Source organism: Aulonocara sp. 'chitande type north' Nkhata Bay, linkage group LG5 (assembly GCF_057382095.1).
Source record: "Aulonocara sp. 'chitande type north' Nkhata Bay isolate Kocher_YH1m ecotype deep benthic linkage group LG5, A_spYH_male_GT1.1, whole genome shotgun sequence".
In the NCBI taxonomy this organism is placed as follows: Eukaryota; Metazoa; Chordata; class Actinopteri; order Cichliformes; family Cichlidae; genus Aulonocara; species Aulonocara sp. 'chitande type north' Nkhata Bay.
In genome coordinates, this window is record NC_141348.1 from 24,454,271 (window position 1) to 24,471,773 (window position 17,503).

General features: G+C 39.7%; 2 protein-coding genes across 2 annotated transcripts; one reads left to right on the forward strand and one right to left on the reverse strand.

Moving 5' to 3' along the window:
• Positions 1–801: 801 nt before the first annotated feature.
• Positions 802–5,712, forward strand: LOC147330641 (retinol dehydrogenase 10-B-like). Its single transcript, XM_086292359.1, has 5 exons — positions 802–1,600; positions 2,835–2,933; positions 3,055–3,200; positions 3,302–3,433; positions 4,632–5,712. The coding sequence occupies exons 1-5, from the start codon at positions 1,151–1,153 to the stop codon at positions 4,750–4,752; spliced, it is 948 nt and encodes a 315-aa protein (XP_086148485.1). The 5' UTR covers positions 802–1,150; the 3' UTR covers positions 4,753–5,712.
• Positions 4,960–15,589, reverse strand: cse1l (CSE1 chromosome segregation 1-like (yeast)). The gene is made up of 25 exons (XM_086292357.1): positions 15,423–15,589; positions 14,521–14,613; positions 14,223–14,365; positions 13,617–13,718; positions 13,370–13,515; positions 13,187–13,277; positions 12,987–13,094; positions 12,705–12,797; positions 12,450–12,617; positions 12,234–12,363; positions 12,051–12,116; positions 11,685–11,887; positions 11,495–11,579; positions 11,231–11,292; positions 10,983–11,119; positions 9,502–9,605; positions 9,290–9,387; positions 9,046–9,196; positions 8,746–8,954; positions 8,388–8,485; positions 8,189–8,274; positions 8,018–8,099; positions 7,503–7,649; positions 5,739–5,970; positions 4,960–5,614 (listed from the first exon to the last, which is right to left on the reverse strand). The coding sequence occupies exons 2-25, from the start codon at positions 14,603–14,605 to the stop codon at positions 5,525–5,527; spliced, it is 2,916 nt and encodes a 971-aa protein (XP_086148483.1). The 5' UTR covers positions 14,606–14,613; positions 15,423–15,589; the 3' UTR covers positions 4,960–5,524.
• Between the last annotated feature and the right edge of the window lie 1,914 nt (positions 15,590–17,503).

The window sequence follows — 17,503 nt, forward strand, 5'->3', positions numbered from 1 at the left end:
ATGACCGAGGTTGTGAAAAGGATTAAGCTACAGTAAACGCCAGCAACAACCTTAACTGAAGTAGTCATGTCTGTTACACGAGCACTGCAATAACACAAAAACATTAAGTGTGACCTACAGCAGATCACAAGAAAATATTCCAAGAATATGAGTTTATGAAAAACGCTACTTATTAGAGATTTGTGCGCACATGATGAACAGTTTATCAGCTTAACATTTTGTACAGAGTTGGATAATCCACCTCACATCATGGATCAGGAATAACTTCTATACTAAGATGAAAGGAGAGGAATGTATATCATAAAGTCGTTTACTGTAGTAACTGTGACACGTTTAAACTAAAGGTTATAAGTCGCACTTTGAAATAAGACCCTGTTTATTTATTATAAGGAGGACAGATCTTTTTTCTTTTACCTCAAAATGTATAATTAGAAAATAGTCATAATAATTAATACTTTTAAAATATTTTTAATAAATAAAATAAAAATATATAAGTTAAACTCTTAAAATATTTCATTTAAATTAAATACAAAAATAAAATCTACACTTGAAATAATAAACATTTTGTGAACTTACAAAACTGCACAGCCTGCTTGATGAGGCTTCCGTGCACGTTTGTTGATTGGTTACGTCATGACTTCGAGGTCAGCTGTCTTCTTCGCCAAGTGTTTGCATTGTAACACCTATTCCGATGGTCATAAACGCCGACAGAAACCGTATTGTATTAAAATGACCGAAAGCAACAGTGAGACTACTAAAACGTTTATATGAGCAGATTCCCCCCGAAAACTTTTTGATTCTAAACTACGATGAAAACATGAACCCAAAACTAAAATAACAGCTCAGAAAGTAAAAGACTGCAATAACTCTGGGTCCACTGAGTGTTATCGTAATCCCTGCCTCAATCCCACAGCCGCTCTTTATGAGTGTATTCAAGCGAGTCACTCAGCTCTTCATTTATCAAACAAAAAGCTGCTCTATTGGCGGCCGCCATCAGCCGACCGTCCTATAATCCGGCACAGTTACATAAAACAAGCCTCCAACCCCCACGTCACACGGAGAGGTAACTACACTCCAAAGCGTGGCATTCTTTTTTGTGTGACTCGTTGGCTTCTCCTGGACGCAGAAGGAGCAGGTGTGTCTAAGCGTCATGATTGTGTTAGTAGACTTGTTGCTGATGCTAATCGACCTAACCGGCTCTATCCTGAGTGCCATCCTGCAGACTTTCCTTCGGCCGAGGCTTAAATGCATCGATGGGGAGCTGTGTCTGATCACGGGAGCCGGGGGCGCGCTGGGTCGGCTGTTCGCCCTGGAGTTTGCCAAAGAGGGGGCCCACCTGGTGCTGTGGGACTGCAACGCGGCTGCCAACGAGCAGACTGCCAGGCTGGTGCGAGAACTGGGCGTCCGGGTGCACACCTACACGGTGGACCTGTCCAAGCGTCGGAACATTTACGAGACAGCGAACCGGGTGAGAGCGGAGGTCGGGCATGTCTCCATAATGGTCAACAACGCAGGCGTAGTGGCTGGACGGAGGCTGCTGGACTGTCCGGATGAGCTTCTGGAGAGGACTCTGCTGGTGAACTGCCACGCGCTTTTCTGGGTGAGAGCTGATGCTTTTTTTACGCACACATTCGTGAACCACCACTTTAAAGAAAAAAATTAATGGGCGATCCACCGGTCTCACAGGAGTTATGTAACACCCATTTAGTGTCCTCCTCGCTGGTTCCGGTTGGACTTGTGCACTGATGTGTCATAATGATGATCATAACTCATGTACACATGTAAATAAAAACACGCTACAAGCCAGCATCAAGTTAGGTACGTGATCCTGCTTTTGATCCTCCTAAAGCCTCAATCTGCTGCTCATAAAATAAGTGACAATTAGCGGATTTGCGTAAAATCGACGAGAGACAAACGGTGGGCGGCTTTTCTCTTTATTGTTATCAAATAAGCTACACCTGATCCGTCAAATGAGACTTGTTTCTCTCCTTTTTAACCACGTGTTAGCTTTTATTCCAAGTTTCACTGTTTGAATACATATTCATAGCACAAATACAGTATCAGTTAAAGTCATAAAGCTGTGAAACATCGACAACGTCCCATTTTCAGTTTTCAAAACCAAGGTCCTCCAAACAATAAAACCAACCTTCATGTGCATATTCCCATATCTTCGTAGGTTTTGGGGGGTTGGTATGTATATACACATGCTATTTTACACTAAAGCCTACCTGGAGTCAACTATTTTTCTCTGCATGTCTAATCAAGAGTTCATTTGCCATTAATAGCCTTTCTTTGGGAATGTCCTCACTTGACTTTTTGCCCCATTAAATGGCTTTTAAAGCATTCTTAAATTGCATTTAAAAGGAGCTTCTGCGCAAGTTTGCAGCTCCATATTTTTATTGTTGGACTTTGTAATTGTCTTGTGAACTTGGCCTGATGCAGCCTGACGGTTCCTCGTCTGTCTTAAACAAGCCCTTTTAGCTCCTATATTTTTAAGTCCTCTGTCTTTTAGCATACTTTGCTCCAGAGCTGTGTGCAGGTACTGATGTCTCTCTCTCTATGATGTCACACAGAGCCAAATGCCCATAAAAACAGTGTGAGAAAGGTAATTTATAACAGTCTGGAGTCTGAGTACTTACTTCTAAATATCATCACTGCACGAGATCAAAATAAGGAAAAGCACAATAATTCCACTTTAATTTCTGAAAAGTTGTAGACACATAAAGTATGCAAATCAGATTTTGAGCTTTAAGCAAAGGTTTATGGTTCCTGGCCCCCATGATAAGCTTTACTGCTTCACTTACTGCTGCAACCTTCCTAATTTCACCCAACAGATGACGAAAGCGTTCCTGCCACGGATGAAAGAACAAAATCACGGCCACATCGTGACCGTCGCCAGTGCACTTGGACTGTTCAGCACTGCCTGCGTTGAGGTACACTGCAAAGAACTGTTCGAGCACAAACTTAACAGAAATACTTTCCAAAGCGTATGTTAACTGACCCGACAACTCATTTAAAGGCTCCTCTCTCTGGTCTTTCTACTTCCCCCTACAGGATTACTGTGCTAGTAAATTTGGAGCTGTTGGATTCCACGAGTCACTGACACATGAGTTGATAGCAGAAGACCTGAATGGCATCAAAACCACTTTAGTATGTCCTTATATTGTAGACACAGGGATGTTCGCAGGCTGTGAAATCAGGTGAGATGCAATTATTCACAACTGGAGCTTGCTGGGTGGTAATAATGAAGTAAAGCTGCATTTCAGTATGTCCTTTAATGCCTCTGTATTGCATTTACCAGGAAAGAGCTTCGCAGCATAATTCCACCTCTTGAGCCTCTCTACACTGTGCAGCAGTCTATGAAAGCCATCCTAGCAGAACAGCAGATGATCTGCATTCCTCGTCTTATGTACATCCCCTTTCTTGCAAGAGCGTAAGTACTAAGTGGATTATATGACATGATCAGCTGCTTTTACCAAGGCTTAAATTAATATGGGGCTTTTGTTTTCCATTTCTTGATGGATGTACAATAGAGCATGTTAGCTCATATAAGTACTTGGGCATCTATATTGACACAATGTTGATGTTTTTTTTTTTTTTTTTTAATGTGAAAAATTGCCTCATAGGCGCAGATTGTTTGGCGTGAGCTCTAAAGTTTACTTACAGTAAAGTCAAAATCAACAATTGAGAAACAGGTAAAAATTGCCATGAAAATCATAGGAAACAAAGAACACCGGTCTCTCAAACCAAAATATGAGAAAGCTGTTGTTCATCAGGTTCAGAAAATTGTTGATGATCCATCCCATTTCCCTTTTCAAGAGTTATTTCTCTCATGGAGACTGTATAGAGCACTGATGTCAAACTTATTTTGAATGAGATGATCTAAATAGGGCGGGGCCAGTGAGGCTATCCTGTCTGCTACTGAAAACGGTTAAACTACACATTTAATCCCTGAGACGTCTAAACAATGTTCCTCAGCTTTTCTACATGATAAAGAAATGCTTCTGTAGTAAATGAAAGAAATCAGTCAGCATGACTCTTTGGGGTTAAACTGTCAGAGAAAAAAAAAAATCAAACAGCTGTGGTAGCTCATTGCACACACTGTGCTATAATTTAAAAAAACGAAGTTTCTGTTACTTTACGGGAAATATCCTACTGTGGACACATTGTAAAAATTTGGCTGTCTTTTAATTGCTTATCTTTTACTTCATTATTTTATCAGCATGAAAAAGCTGTTAAACCTATTCAAATGCATTTTAAAGGTCAGAAACTCGTGCCCTTCTTCACATTTTCCAAAGCTGCCAATAGTGGATCAGATTGGAGCCTTTGCTGGGCCGATTAAGCCCCTTGGGCCTTATGCTTGACTCCTGGTATAAAGCAACCAACTGTAAAGCAAACCGCTATAAGCACTTAGTCCTCTCAAAATCTATTGTACTTCTAAATAAAGGCTTGGAACAGTTTAAAAGGTCTGGAATTTATCACAGCATACCTGAATGTTTGCTGGAGTTGCATTACAGGAAAGAGGTTTAATTTGTTGGTTTTTATTATGTGTGCAGCCATTCAGCACTGCATACCCAAGAGGAAAAGAAATCCCAGTTTTAAAACAAAGTTCATTCTTTTTTTCCTTCTAGCTTACTACCTTGGGAGGCAAATGTTGCAACGTATCGCTTCATGGGAGGCGACAAGTGCATGCTACCATTCATCAAGAACATTGAAATGAAGACCTCCAACGGCCATACCAAATTGTGCTAACGTTTCTGATGGTGTCTTTATAATATTCTGTGAAAATCTGCTTACGTTCGTTTTTTCCAGGACTTCCCAAAGGCAAAATTGTATGAAGCAATTTGTCGTGAATGCTGAGCTGTTTAAGTATCCACTGCTGATGCTAAAGGGCCTCGCAAATGAAATAAAAACAATTCACAACAGTGTGGATAGAATAGCGACTGCAGTGATAACAGATCCATACAAGTGCCTCTTTTTATTCACATTAACAAACAGTGCAGAAACAACAAAGACATTAACAAATAAAGGGAAACATGCAACAGAAAAATATTAAGCTTTATGTTTGAGCCACAGACTACAGCCTCATAACCGTAAAAAGGAAGTCAAACATACAAAAGAAATGATTTAAACCCTCCTGTTTGAAATACATGTTCAGCGTCCCACACGTTCAATTTCTTTTATTTATTTTTACATCTGCTGCTGTTGCTGATGTTTTTGAAATAAACTGGTAAGTGCTTCACAACCTGACATTCAAATCCTTGTTAGCCTTTATCACATGAAAAGAAAAAGGCCCAGATATCTTAAAGTAATTCAGTTTTGGTCGTGTTCCTTTTTTCCTTTTCTTAAAAGAAAAACCTTAAAATGACTTCCATTGGAGTACACACCCTGAATTCAGGCAAAATTTACTTCTCTGGTAAATCCATTTAACTTTCAGATCTCGAGTTCAACTGAAGCAGGTCTGTCATGTGACCGAGGGGTCATTGTGGCTATTCCTGCAGGGTACTGAGATTTTGCTTTGGTTTTAAACCAGCTGCACAGTAGCCGCCTGTAAGTAGCCCTGCAGGAAGTGGAGAGCTTCTGCATTCAGACTCGTGCTCAGCATTGAAGGAACCTGCACAGAGGGGGAGGGGGGTACAATGTTTATCAATATGGTTTCCAAAGTGACAATTCTTGGATTCCAAACACATTGAATCAAACCAGAAAAAGAACAAAACTGCCTGCATTTGTGAACTTACCCTTCCAGGGCAGGCAGTAGAAAGCTTGTGCAGTGACTGGGCCAGCAGGATTTTTGGATTGCCAACAGCATCTCCAATTGGGTCGTGCTCCTTCTTCCCGGCAAAGGCCAGCTGTGAGAAGGCAGTCTGATAGCCCGGTGTGTCTTCGATGTCAATGAAGTGCTCATCGTCTGGGATGCTGTCGTCTTCAGGAAGCTCAAAGAAACCGATGAGGGCCTGGAGCAGTGGGGTCCTGAAGAGATACAATAACTCGTCTTTGTTTTACTCAGGACAACAAATAAACATTGGTATCTACTAATATGTAATATTCCCAGCAGCCATCTCCCCAAGGAGGAACAGGAGGAGTGCTGTGGGTTACGTGTGCGTGTTTGTGGTCCCAAATCCTTTAGTGGGACCTTTGCTTACATCCCAGCATCATCTGGCATTTTCCAGAGAACACCTGAAGTGCAAGGAGCCCATTATTTCCCATAGCATCTTCAGACTCATGTGCTCAGTGTGAACTAGGGCTGCCACAATTTGTCGACTAGTCACGATTATGTCAACTATCAAAATCGTCAAAGATTAATTTAATAGTCATCTGAAGCTTTGTAAGATCCTGAAAGATGCAGGAATAAGTAGCAGGATTTAAGAGTGTAATAACTGACTGAAACAGAAGAAGGCAGCACTGCATGTACAAGGATGCCAGCTGCTGTTAAACCCCGAAGAAGAAAAATGAGTCTCCGGTATCGTAGCGTGTCCAAATTCAGGGGCCGCATCTTTTGGAGGCCACATTTGTTGGCCGATTACGTTACAGCAACGCAAGGAAGGCTGTCCAAATTCAAAGACTCCTCCAAATTTGTCCGTCATTTCCAGTTTCCAACAATGGTGGCAGCTACTGAGTTTTAATATTACTCTTTCTTGGTCACAAAATAAACTTTTAACTTATTTTCAGGTGAGAATGTAGCTGTGTGAACTTTAAATATCTGCTTGGTTTATTAAGACACCAGATTTTTGCACAAGTGCTCCGATGTTTTTGGAGACACCTGTTACCCACTAGCTCGATAGCTAGCCGGGGGTTCAAGCCTCACTAGAGCCGGCGAGAACAAACTCCCGGCACATTGTTTTCAGATCCCCGCTCAGATCTTCTGCTACTCAGGTTAAACACTTGGATAACTTAAAAATATTTTTGTTTGGCTTTTGTCAGTATTTTACTGAGAAAATGGTTGGCTGAGATTAAAGTTATAATTTTCACACAGCTGAATAAACAGAAAACAGAGAAGGGATTAAACAGAAGTGTGAGATGGTAGAATATACTCCAGTGTCCTGTTATATTTTAGATAGCAAGGAGCAGACGGCTGAGTTTATTAAACTCCACCGAGACAATCTGCAAATTTCATTAAAGGTTTAATAAACTATCATCTTTTTAGTTAGCACAAACCTTAAACACTTTAACCTGTAAGCTAATGATAGTTACATAAGAGCAGATGCATGCTGGTGCAATAAACTTTACGTTTTATGTCCAGGGGATGCATGATCTGATTAGTCGACTATCAAAATAATTGTTTGTGGCAGCCCTAGTGTGAACCTGCTCTCTTTGCAGATGAAGTGGATTCAGAGCGGTTTATAGTTCCTAACTGGACAAGCTGACGTCCCTGAAGTTTAACTGATTTTGGGTTACTGTAATATAATGATCCACTGTCCACTTCAATCTCAGGCAGTGTAAATGAAAAGTGTGCATTGCTGCTGTGTAAAGTTTTTAAATGTTCGAGCTTCATGTTTTCTTACCAGAGTTTCGTGTACTCCGTGTCCATCATTGCAGGACACTCAGTGAGGATCTTTGTAATGCCAACAGCACAGATCTTTTTCTCGACTGGTCCAGACACCTTCTGAACCTCTGGAATAACAATTTTCTCCAGCACCATACCAAACATTCTGCAACACAAAGTCAGTGAATTTAATACACTTTCAAATCGGTCTTTGGTTTGAAATTAAATTACAGCTACTGGTAACTACTGCACTCTATAATCACACACACTTTGCAATGTCATCACTTCAGTCAACTATAGTTTTAATTTTGCCATAAGCACCAGAGCTAGTGAAGAAACTAAAAGAGGTGCATGATTAATTAAGTTTTGACATAAGTGTTACTTTTAAAATAGATCAGCAAAAATTGTGCGTCTTTGCAGTAAGTTTGAAAGCCATCAAATTAGCTTATCAACAGAACTTGTAGCTTCTTTTGTGCAACTGATGGATCAAACAAGATTTTGTTTTGGGGTTTGTTTGTTTTTTGGAACACTTACTTTGGCTGGATGCTGTCAAAAATCTCCTGAAGTGCTATAGCTCCATATTTGACACAATACAAATTGACAAACACCAGGAAACCTATGAGAGGGGAGATAAAAAGGTTCAGTCGCTGGCACTGCTAGAGCAGATTAAAGCTTGAATGTTGCTAATGGTAATGGTATACTAACTCTTGATGAACTTGGTGGTTTTGGAACCTTGTAGCCTCTGGAAGAGCAAAATGAAGATCTGTTTCCTGTACTGAATGAGTGATTCTCTGGCAAAAGAAAGGGAAAACATTAACAACAGCAAAAACCAAAAACCTAAACATTTTTTGCCAAAGACAACACTTTAGAAATGAACCACTGAGGAGAAGATTTATCAGCTTACGGGGGCATGTGCTCTATGATACTGTTGAGAAGGTAAAATCCTTGATGATCATTGGCCTTGGATGCTATAAGCTTTTGGAAAACTCCAAGCAAGCCAGGCTGAGGAAAAAAGTCGACAAACAATAAGAAAAACATGCCATCTTTTTTGCCGAGTAAGAAAACGAGAATCAGAAGAAAACTTGTATAGTTATTTTACTGATTAGCAATTAAAGTACTCGGTTGAGCTAGATTTTAAATTAGTCATCTTCTGGCCAAAAATAAATAAATATTTTAAAAAAATAACTTGTAAATATAAAATTTAAAAGTATTTGTTCGCGAAATTTCAGTGAAGGAGGAGGAGGAGGTTGTGCCATACTCACTATTTTATCAGCAGCAGACCTAGCAATAGTTTCACCTCCCTTCTCCAGGTAAGCCTGAAGGAGGCGCACCAGAGGGGGGATGTTCCCTGTTCGTTCCCAAAGTACAGGCTGCAGCAAATGAGGGAATAAGGCCATATAGGAGGCGGGAATAGAGTTAGAGTGGATCTCTAGGAGGAGAGACATCACCTGGAACACATATGGAAGAAACTCTGCAAAAGAAGACGGATAAAGATGTTGAGTTGTCCCTAAAGAGGCACCAACTGTGTTTTAACACAATCTACACTTAAATAACTGACGTACCCTGAACATCGTTCTGGAGGATCTCCGTGAAGACGGGGAAGAGTGCTTCCTCAAAACTGCTGACTGTAGCGGGGTTCGCCTTGCAGGTGATGCGGACAGACAGGCACAGGGACTCAAACAGGTAGTGGTTAAAGTGAGGTTTGCTGGGATTCTGAAAGCAGACGAAACATTTTTCAATACTTGATGCGTTTCCCCTCAAAACAAATCTATCTGTATCTATAAGTACTAACAAACATTGTGTTACCTTGCTGACTTGGAGAAGCTTATGAGTGAGCTGACCAATCAGCGTAGGGATGTAGGGAACAATGGACTCCTGCAGCAGGGAGAAGCTGCGCATGATGGCTTTGAAAATGAAACGAAAAAAAATTAACATGCACAATTAGGCTATGTTATTAACTTTGGACTTCGTGTGACAGTGAGTGAGGAGCATTTAGATAACAGGCAAGTCAGGCTCACCTTTCATAATGTATTCATTTTCTGCAGAACCAGGAAAAGCCAATGCCTTGAACAAGTTGTTGAGCAGCTGTTCAGTACAGGGTGCCATCTCTGCAGCAGTGATACTGATAACACACAAAGAAGAAGACTGACTGCACTTTGGAATCCTTTCATCTTACAGTTTAATACTAAATGGATGGAGAAAACGATACTAACGGGTAATATAGCCACTACTAGGCATGAGTGCTCACAACATTACAGGATTAATACACAGTTTTCCTCTTTAATGATTGAGACAACATTCTAATGAGAATAAATGCTCTTTATTGCAAAGGAAAAAATTAAGTTAATATTAAAATTTACTTCACTAACAGGGTTTGACATACATTTGCGGCTATAACAGACCTGTAATTGTACATGTACTCTTCCTCATCACATCTGTTTTTGATACCAAGATGGTGATGGCAGAAACTCTTATTAAGGCTTCAGTACAGACTTCAGAAAACAGTGAGTATTGAGTAGTGAGCTGATAACTAGTCGCTGTAAGCTTTACCTCAGCAAACAATGATCAAAACAGTCCCTAGTTTGACGTTAGTTACCTTTAACTATCACCAAACATGATGCAACACATTAAAATCTGTTCTTTCCTGGCATTGTGCAAACTTACATCCACACCAAAGGCCATGAAAACTGATTAATCTCCCCACAGAATTAGGGTTGACATTTCCAGGATTTTCCCCAAAATGCTCCACCCTAAATGTCCATGACTTTTGCAGGCTTTTTACAACTGTAGAAACTCTGGTGTTACATTTGGGAAATGTAAACCTTCTTATATGCTGATTTTAACATGAAGCTTTATTTCATAGATCAGTCCAACTCATTAACCACTAATTTAAATTTATGTTCTGTATCACTTGTTTGTTTGTTTTTAACTCAAGAAATGGCGATGGACAAAATGGGACTATAGAGTCTTGCATTGTGTGTGCACTAAAGATGGCACTGCTTAAAAACAATTGGTGTTATAACCAATTTGCACCAACACAATTTGCAGTGCACTTTTTTCTGCTCCTTTCTCGGGTTAAAAAGCCAAAACATCCCCACAGCAGTCCTCTGACCTCCCTTTGTTCTCGGCGTTTTGAGCCTTGGGCCGTGTCTGCTGGGGTGTCTTCTTTGGTAACACCACTGCTCGAGTTTTAATCAACATTTTTTACTTTGGGTTTTTTCTATTATCCCTCTCACACTTTCAACATACTGGGGCATACAGCTACAGTAACACGTCCTGCTGCCAGATGCTTCTCCTATGCTCTGTGCTGCATGCATCAATTTAACCCAACATGGCTCTATTCCAGCCACATGACTGGTTCAGCATTATTGTCACTATAATTGGCCTTTTGTGTTGCCTATCAAAACATGGATGGAAAGAAGTTCCATTAACTTTGCCTTACATGTCTATCAAAGATGATAATTATTATTCATGTGTTACAATATTATTTGATACTTACAGTGTTGTGTTGTTGGGTCCCCTCATAGTGAACAGTCTCTCCAAAGCATGTGCAGCATAAGTGTGCTCCACTGTGCTCTCTGCCTGCAGGTGAGTTATTAGTAGAGGGACTGCCTGCAGCAGCTGCTCTTTAGGAAGCTAAAGACAAAAAAAAAAAAAAAAAAAAAGATAGAAGCACTCTCGGTATTGGATTTTTTTTTTCTGAAACTGAGCTGGTCATTGGGGAGGAAAAAAAGCAGGAAGTCATACCTGGCTTCTGAAGATCATGACATACTTGATGGCATCAGCCTTCAGCACTGGGAACTCATTAACTACAATGAAAATGACATGAAGAAAATTCACATTTTCGTTTGTAAATGGCAGAACATTTACACAATATCTCAAAATCTTTAGGATCTCAAAATGAATAGTATCTCTATCATCCAGCTGGTTACAGAGGAATAAATGTGAAGAAACTGCTGTATCGCACAGGCATTGGCACATTAAGATGTGAAGTATTAGCAGTTTTCTTACCATTGGGGGATTTTAAATCAGGGAGAATGTGGTTCACAAAGAACTCTGTCAGATTCACCAGTTCGTTGGCTTGTGTTATTCCATGCTGTTTGGATAAGATAAAGGATTTCACATTTAACACAAATGTTTTAGCAGTTACATATGATATACATCAAATTCAATAACTTTGGAGTGCGTATGTCAACCACACCTTTTGTGTCTGGGCTTTCGATGCCAGCGATGTGACCAAATAGATGGCAGCATCCTTGTGTTTCCAGTTCTCCCGAGGTGTCTTGGCGTACTCGGCCAGCATCGAGTTCACGTAGCCGGAGAAGATTGCTGTGACTGGTCCCTCAAAAAATTTACAAAGTCCTCTCACCAAATCACACGCAGCCCTACGGCGAGTGTCGATGTCTGAGAAAGGATGGCAAAATAGGATTATCATCAAACATTTTGATAAAATGTTTTATAACAACTATATAACATCATTATACCTTTTTAAGATCATTTTAAATTAAGTAAAAAGCAAAACTTTTTTCATTCAAATTTAATTTAAGAGATGGTGATGCATTTTTACCAGATCCCTCCAGGTCTCTTCGGATGTACTCCTCTGAGTTATCTTCAAAGGCCTCCTCATCCGCACCTAATCCGACATTAAATGTCAATCTGGTCAGTGACACTCAGCACATAAGCATGTGTGTATCCAAGCAAGCAGCGCCCTGAATCTCTAAGCACTTCCAGGTGTAATTTGATGGCTTACTTCTGAACTCCATGTTGGGCACAATGACCTTCTCACAAATGCTTGTGAGTGTATTCTGGTCCTCAAACAGATGCTTATAGTGTGGCCTTTCACAGACCGATGCCAAGAACTGGATAGCATTGCTTACGAGCTGCAACAAAGACAAGGTGAACTGTAAGTATGGGCTAAGTGAACTTCAAAAATAACAGAAACACAGTCAGGTCTCACTGTTCTCACCAGGTCATATTTGACTTCCTGGCCAGTAGAAACTAGAAGGTTCCAGATTGCAGTAACAAAGCGTGGCAGGTATGGCTGAAATTCCTCATCGTACTTCTGAGCATAAAGAGCCGCATTGTCACAGATCTGAGACTTCAGCAGCTCCAGGAGACCTGCCTCCTCCTCATCCTGGGAGACGCACACAAATGTCAGAAACACTTTTGCAATAAGTGATTAAACTATGTTGCAGTAAATGTAAAGGAGAAGATAACTCACATCTGTTTGTAAAAGTTTATTATCCAAAGTCAGTAGGCCATGGAAATTGGTCATCCAGGTTTCCATATGGTCTTCAAAAAACTCTGGAAGGTCCTGTGTGACACGGCAGAGTTTACTTGCAGTGCACATGAATAAATTCCTAAACAGACTGAAGCTAACCAGATGTTACTGGCAACATAGTAGTGCTACCTTTTTTGTAACTATCCTGACTTATCAATAATTACTATACAACTACATTAAATTTTTTTTTTTTTTTAAATATTATTATTTCAAAGAACTGACCTGAAAGTTAAGACTGTAGAAAAGCTTGGCGATAAGTGTGAGTGATGAGAAGAGGACCTTCAAGGCATTGACATCTGTAGCATGAGTTTGACACAGCTCGATTGTGGCCTGCAATAAAGACAGATGTATTCCTAAACCTTGTTTAAAAGTTTTATTTTGTTAGGTGTTACATAACATTTGGTTTAATTGTGATAACAAACCTTGAATAGTTCAGTCAGAGGTAGCGCAAACGTGTCCAGAACCAGTTTTATCTCAGACCAAAGCTCATTTGACTTGAACTCATGGCGATACCTTAAAAAGAAGAAAAGGTGCAGAACACATTAAATTGTTTTATGAAAACAGATTCATAAAAGATTTTAAAATCACTGAGAAGAGAGTTCTACCTCTTGAAGAGTGAATGTGCAGTGCGCAGCACACCGTTGATGATGTGGAAATCTCCACTTCTGAAGCGAGTCACCATCTCTGTTAGAAGGTCTGGCCATTTTTGTGGAAAGTCTTCACGTCCTATGATGCTGATGGCATCACTTAACTGTGAAGACAGATTGGACACATGAGTAGGAGTGAATTTATGGATATTCTTCCTTTGCTTTAAAGTACACCTTTTAGGGACAATGGCGTGTTGGGACGCACTTGTTTCTGTATCTGTTCCGGGCTGCTCAGCATCAAATTTACAATGTTTGCTTTTATTGCCGTTCGGTCAGGATCAGAGATTTTGTTGGGTTCATCTTCAACCTGTGAGTAAACAAACCACAGAATTAGGCCAGCATAAACAAACCTGCTCACAGGTGTTAAATTGTATTACACACAAACTTTTCGAGAACCTCAGCAGACACATGACAAAATCAAAACAATTATTAATGGAATAAAGAGGAAAAAAATCTTAATCTAGATCACTACAACCGATCAGCTTTATACTGTGCTGTTAAAGTGCTGAATACACTGCCTATGTAGTGCCATGCCGGTGTAAATGAATGGCAATGCATTTTTAACTGCCCCCACCCCTGGACTGCGAAGCTGAAGGGCTTATGCCACACTGCTAACACTGAGGTATTTTATGTGCATGGGAGAGACAAAGGAGACTGTTTCTTTCAGTTTAGCAAGCAGATAACAAAAGTGAACTCTAACAATTTCAAATGGACCTGGGTTCAATGATAACACAGTGTATTTCTATTCAAAGATATTAAACATGTGCAGAGAAAAACACTTTCAATCAGGCTGTTATTCAGCAAGACTCACAATTCTCCAGTTTCTCTTTATATAATTTTTGAATGTCACAGCAGCACAGACGCGGATCACGTTGTCCTGGGACTTCTCCAGCAACGTGAGAAGTAACAGTGGATAGTTCTGGTTTCCTTCTACAGATTCAAGAAACTTTTCAGCTGTAAGGGAGGAAAAAAATGTTGTAAAGGAAGTATTAGAGCAAATATTAGAGTAAATGAAGTAAATAAATTATTCATAGCTCAATAAATAAGTGAACAACAACATTCATTGTAAACTCCTTTTTGATATGCAAGCTGTCATTAGAGTGTATTACCAGGACGTCTGACTGTTGGATCTGGGTCGAGGGTTTTTCTTAGGAACTGAGTCAGGGTCTGTAGGTTCGCATCATTCAGCTCCATGATCAAAACTACAAGGGAGTGGAAAAAAGACTGAAAGAGTAAATTACTGAAAAACAAAAAGTGCGTTGCAAGAGACTAAATGCAGTACCTCATATAGGGTGACAACATGTAACGATCTAACTAAATCTACAACATTTTTAGCAATGCCTTAAAACCTGTGCATTGTTTCCAGCAAAATAACATAAAAGTTCCCATGTGCATACGTAATTTGACTTGGTTTGATTGAAAGCCGTTTCATTGCTCTAACAACCCAACTTAACTCTTGACTCCTAAGTTTACAGTGTGTCTGCTAGGCTAAATCATTCATGCATTCATTTTAGCCTGGTAGCAGCTAAGCACTATAGACTGCCAATGCCAGATTGAGGTAATGTAGCCATAATTTGGCACCGCTGCTGACTCCAGATCGGTTTATGCGGCGTAGCTTCTGAGCTAGCAGGCTAAAGGCTGTCTAGTCTCCTGCGAGTTTTAATATAAGCACATGGCCGTCGCAGATTCGCATGTATTGGACAGTATGCAAGGTCTTAAACCATTTCATCACTGTCCCGAACAAAGCAAAAAGGGGAAAAAAAGCATATTCAAAGCAAGATGGAAAGCAGGATCTCGATTCCAGTGAATAGACTGATCCAGCAGCCGGTCCTGTCCAAGTCATCCAGCTACAGTTAGCACTAGCTTGCTAATGTGTTTGCTGCTAACCATAAAGTTAGCTAATTTCCGAACAATATGAATTTCCTCTTAAGTTATTGAACCGTAACAAATGTCAGACACTGAATTAACTGTCACTGAATACCACAACTGTTAAAGCAGTGGGACGCCTTACCGTGATAGTTAGTTTAATTTAGGATGGGATGGAGAGCCACCACAAGTCGTACAGACGTACCGCTTCCCGAGCCAGCTTTCAAATACCTTGAGTAAAAGGAACTGCGCGGTTAGAGTACTGCGCAAGCGCAGATGTCACGCCAACGTCGTAAGGCACGCCCCTTGTCTAGGTTTAAGTGTAGCAGCACTAAACGGTTATTTACAATGTTCCTGTTGAGGTGGAAGTCGGGGTGGGTTTAAAAAAAAATCCATTTTGGCTTGAATAACGCAACATACATTCATTAAATCCTAAATCTATTTTTAAATATAAATGTATTATGCCAGAAATGCCTGAATTCCAACAACCACCAAACAGCTAAAACAACAAATAAGAGCAGGTAAACGGATTCCGCAAAAAGATATAAACACAATACGCGGACCCGACACATCAGTGAGATGTAGGCTGTCACTCGATGGCACGTAGGCTACTGACATGCCGTCGGGGTTGGAAGCCTCATTCTGATGCTCCAACAAAAGTTCACTGAATCAGAAGCAAAAGAAGATCAAAACTACGCTTCACATTTGATAAATATCGTCATTAATCCCCTCTTACTTTTGCTGTTTTGCTTCCACCACGATAAAATCACACTTCCTGCACATCTCTCTCTCTCTCTCTCTCTCTCTTGGTATACTTCAAGATATAGTTTCCCATCTCAAAGTGTCAGTACCGATAAATGAATCAGAATTATAGTATTTCTGACTGACTCAAAACTGAATCGAATCGAGTGGATTTTAGGATGGAATTGGACCTTGTGAATCGGAATCAAATCGATTATAGAAACCAGTGACAAAACCCGGCACTAATTAAATGTATGTGTTACATTTTTAAAATTTGAAAACAAATTTAAGGCCACAAACATAAGATGAAGTAGACTGAACACGATTTTTTATCAATTTGTTTAAGTAAGTCACCACTACTTTTTATTCAGAAAGCTGATGTGAGTTGTCTTAAATTTGAAAAACTAAGTTGGAAATTTTGTTTCCCAGTGGGAAGGATAAATGGTTTGAAAATGCCATGTCACTGCTTTCCTCCTCCCTCGCACAGATCAGTCTGTATGTTCATGGCGCCCACATATTTTTCTGGAATGTGTTGTGCAAACCTGGGTTCAGCTGGAGAAGCTTCAGCTGAAGAGATTATTGTTGGCATTGCTGTGATTCTTTGCGTGATACACTGATTTGCTGAGTAAATGTTTACTCTTATTCAAACTGTTTTGTGCCTTCTTTCAGTTTAACACCAGGTTTATAAACAGCTTGCTAGCTAGTGTTAGTCTAGCTTCGGCTCATGTTACTTAAAGATTAACCCCACAGCTTTAAAAACCTCATATAAAAATCCTTCCGTGAAATTTTCTATTGATTGTTTGAAATAGAAAAGTCAGCAGCTACTTGATAAGAGGGCAGACAAAGCTTTTCGGAAGGTGCAGCTGTTAGGGCTGGGGGCTTTTTTTCAATGAACTTTTATAACATATGAACTTTATATTCTTAACTCCTGTATTATTTTAATGCTTTGTGGGTGCTTTTGAACATCACTATTAATGTCAAATCTAGCCTTTCTTTAGCAACAGAAGCATACTGTTTTTACATTCAACAAACATTTCTGTTTAATTACATTTTAACCAACAACAACAACAATAATAATAATAATAGTATTTGTTTTGTTAAAAATGTGTTTCGATACAAGTTTTGTTGTGAAAGTCCAAAGCCATAAATCAGATCAATGGCCTGTTAATTGGTTAAAGTCTAAATTGGCTTTATAGTTGAAAATAAAGTAATTTAGCTCATCCTTCCAAACAAATAATTGAATTCCACAGTTGAAACATTTTGCTGTTTGTGCCTATAAACACTGCCATATGTTTGGTCATTGTGCTTATTAGAAACGTTATATATTAGAAGTTAGCTTTTGACAAGGATGTAATGATTATATTTAAATTAGGTGGTCTTTTTTTAAAACACATATCTCTTTAGGTCTAAACAGTGGCAATACCACACATTCAGACACAGTAGTTGATGGTGTTTTTAATATTATATGTGATTGTCTAATTTGGA

What these genes read in the sequence shown, in the direction of transcription:
- LOC147330641 (XM_086292359.1), top strand. Translation starts at nt 1,151, where the DNA reads ATGATTGTGTTAGTAGACTTGTTGCTGATGCTAATCGACCTAACCGGC. An exon ending in ACTGCCACGCGCTTTTCTGG is followed by an intron (nt 1,601 to 2,834) that starts GTGAGAGCTGAT and finishes TTCACCCAACAG; the next exon opens with ATGACGAAAGCGTTCCTGCC. An exon ending in TTCGCAGGCTGTGAAATCAG is followed by an intron (nt 3,201 to 3,301) that starts GTGAGATGCAAT and finishes TGCATTTACCAG; the next exon opens with GAAAGAGCTTCGCAGCATAA.
- cse1l (XM_086292357.1), bottom strand. Translation starts at nt 14,605, where the DNA reads ATGGAGCTGAATGATGCGAACCTACAGACCCTGACTCAGTTCCTAAGA. An exon ending in GCCCAACATGGAGTTCAGAA is followed by an intron (nt 12,117 to 12,233) that starts GTAAGCCATCAA and finishes ATGTCGGATTAG; the next exon opens with GTGCGGATGAGGAGGCCTTT. An exon ending in TCATGATCTTCAGAAGCCAG is followed by an intron (nt 11,120 to 11,230) that starts GTATGACTTCCT and finishes TTTTGTCTTTAG; the next exon opens with CTTCCTAAAGAGCAGCTGCT.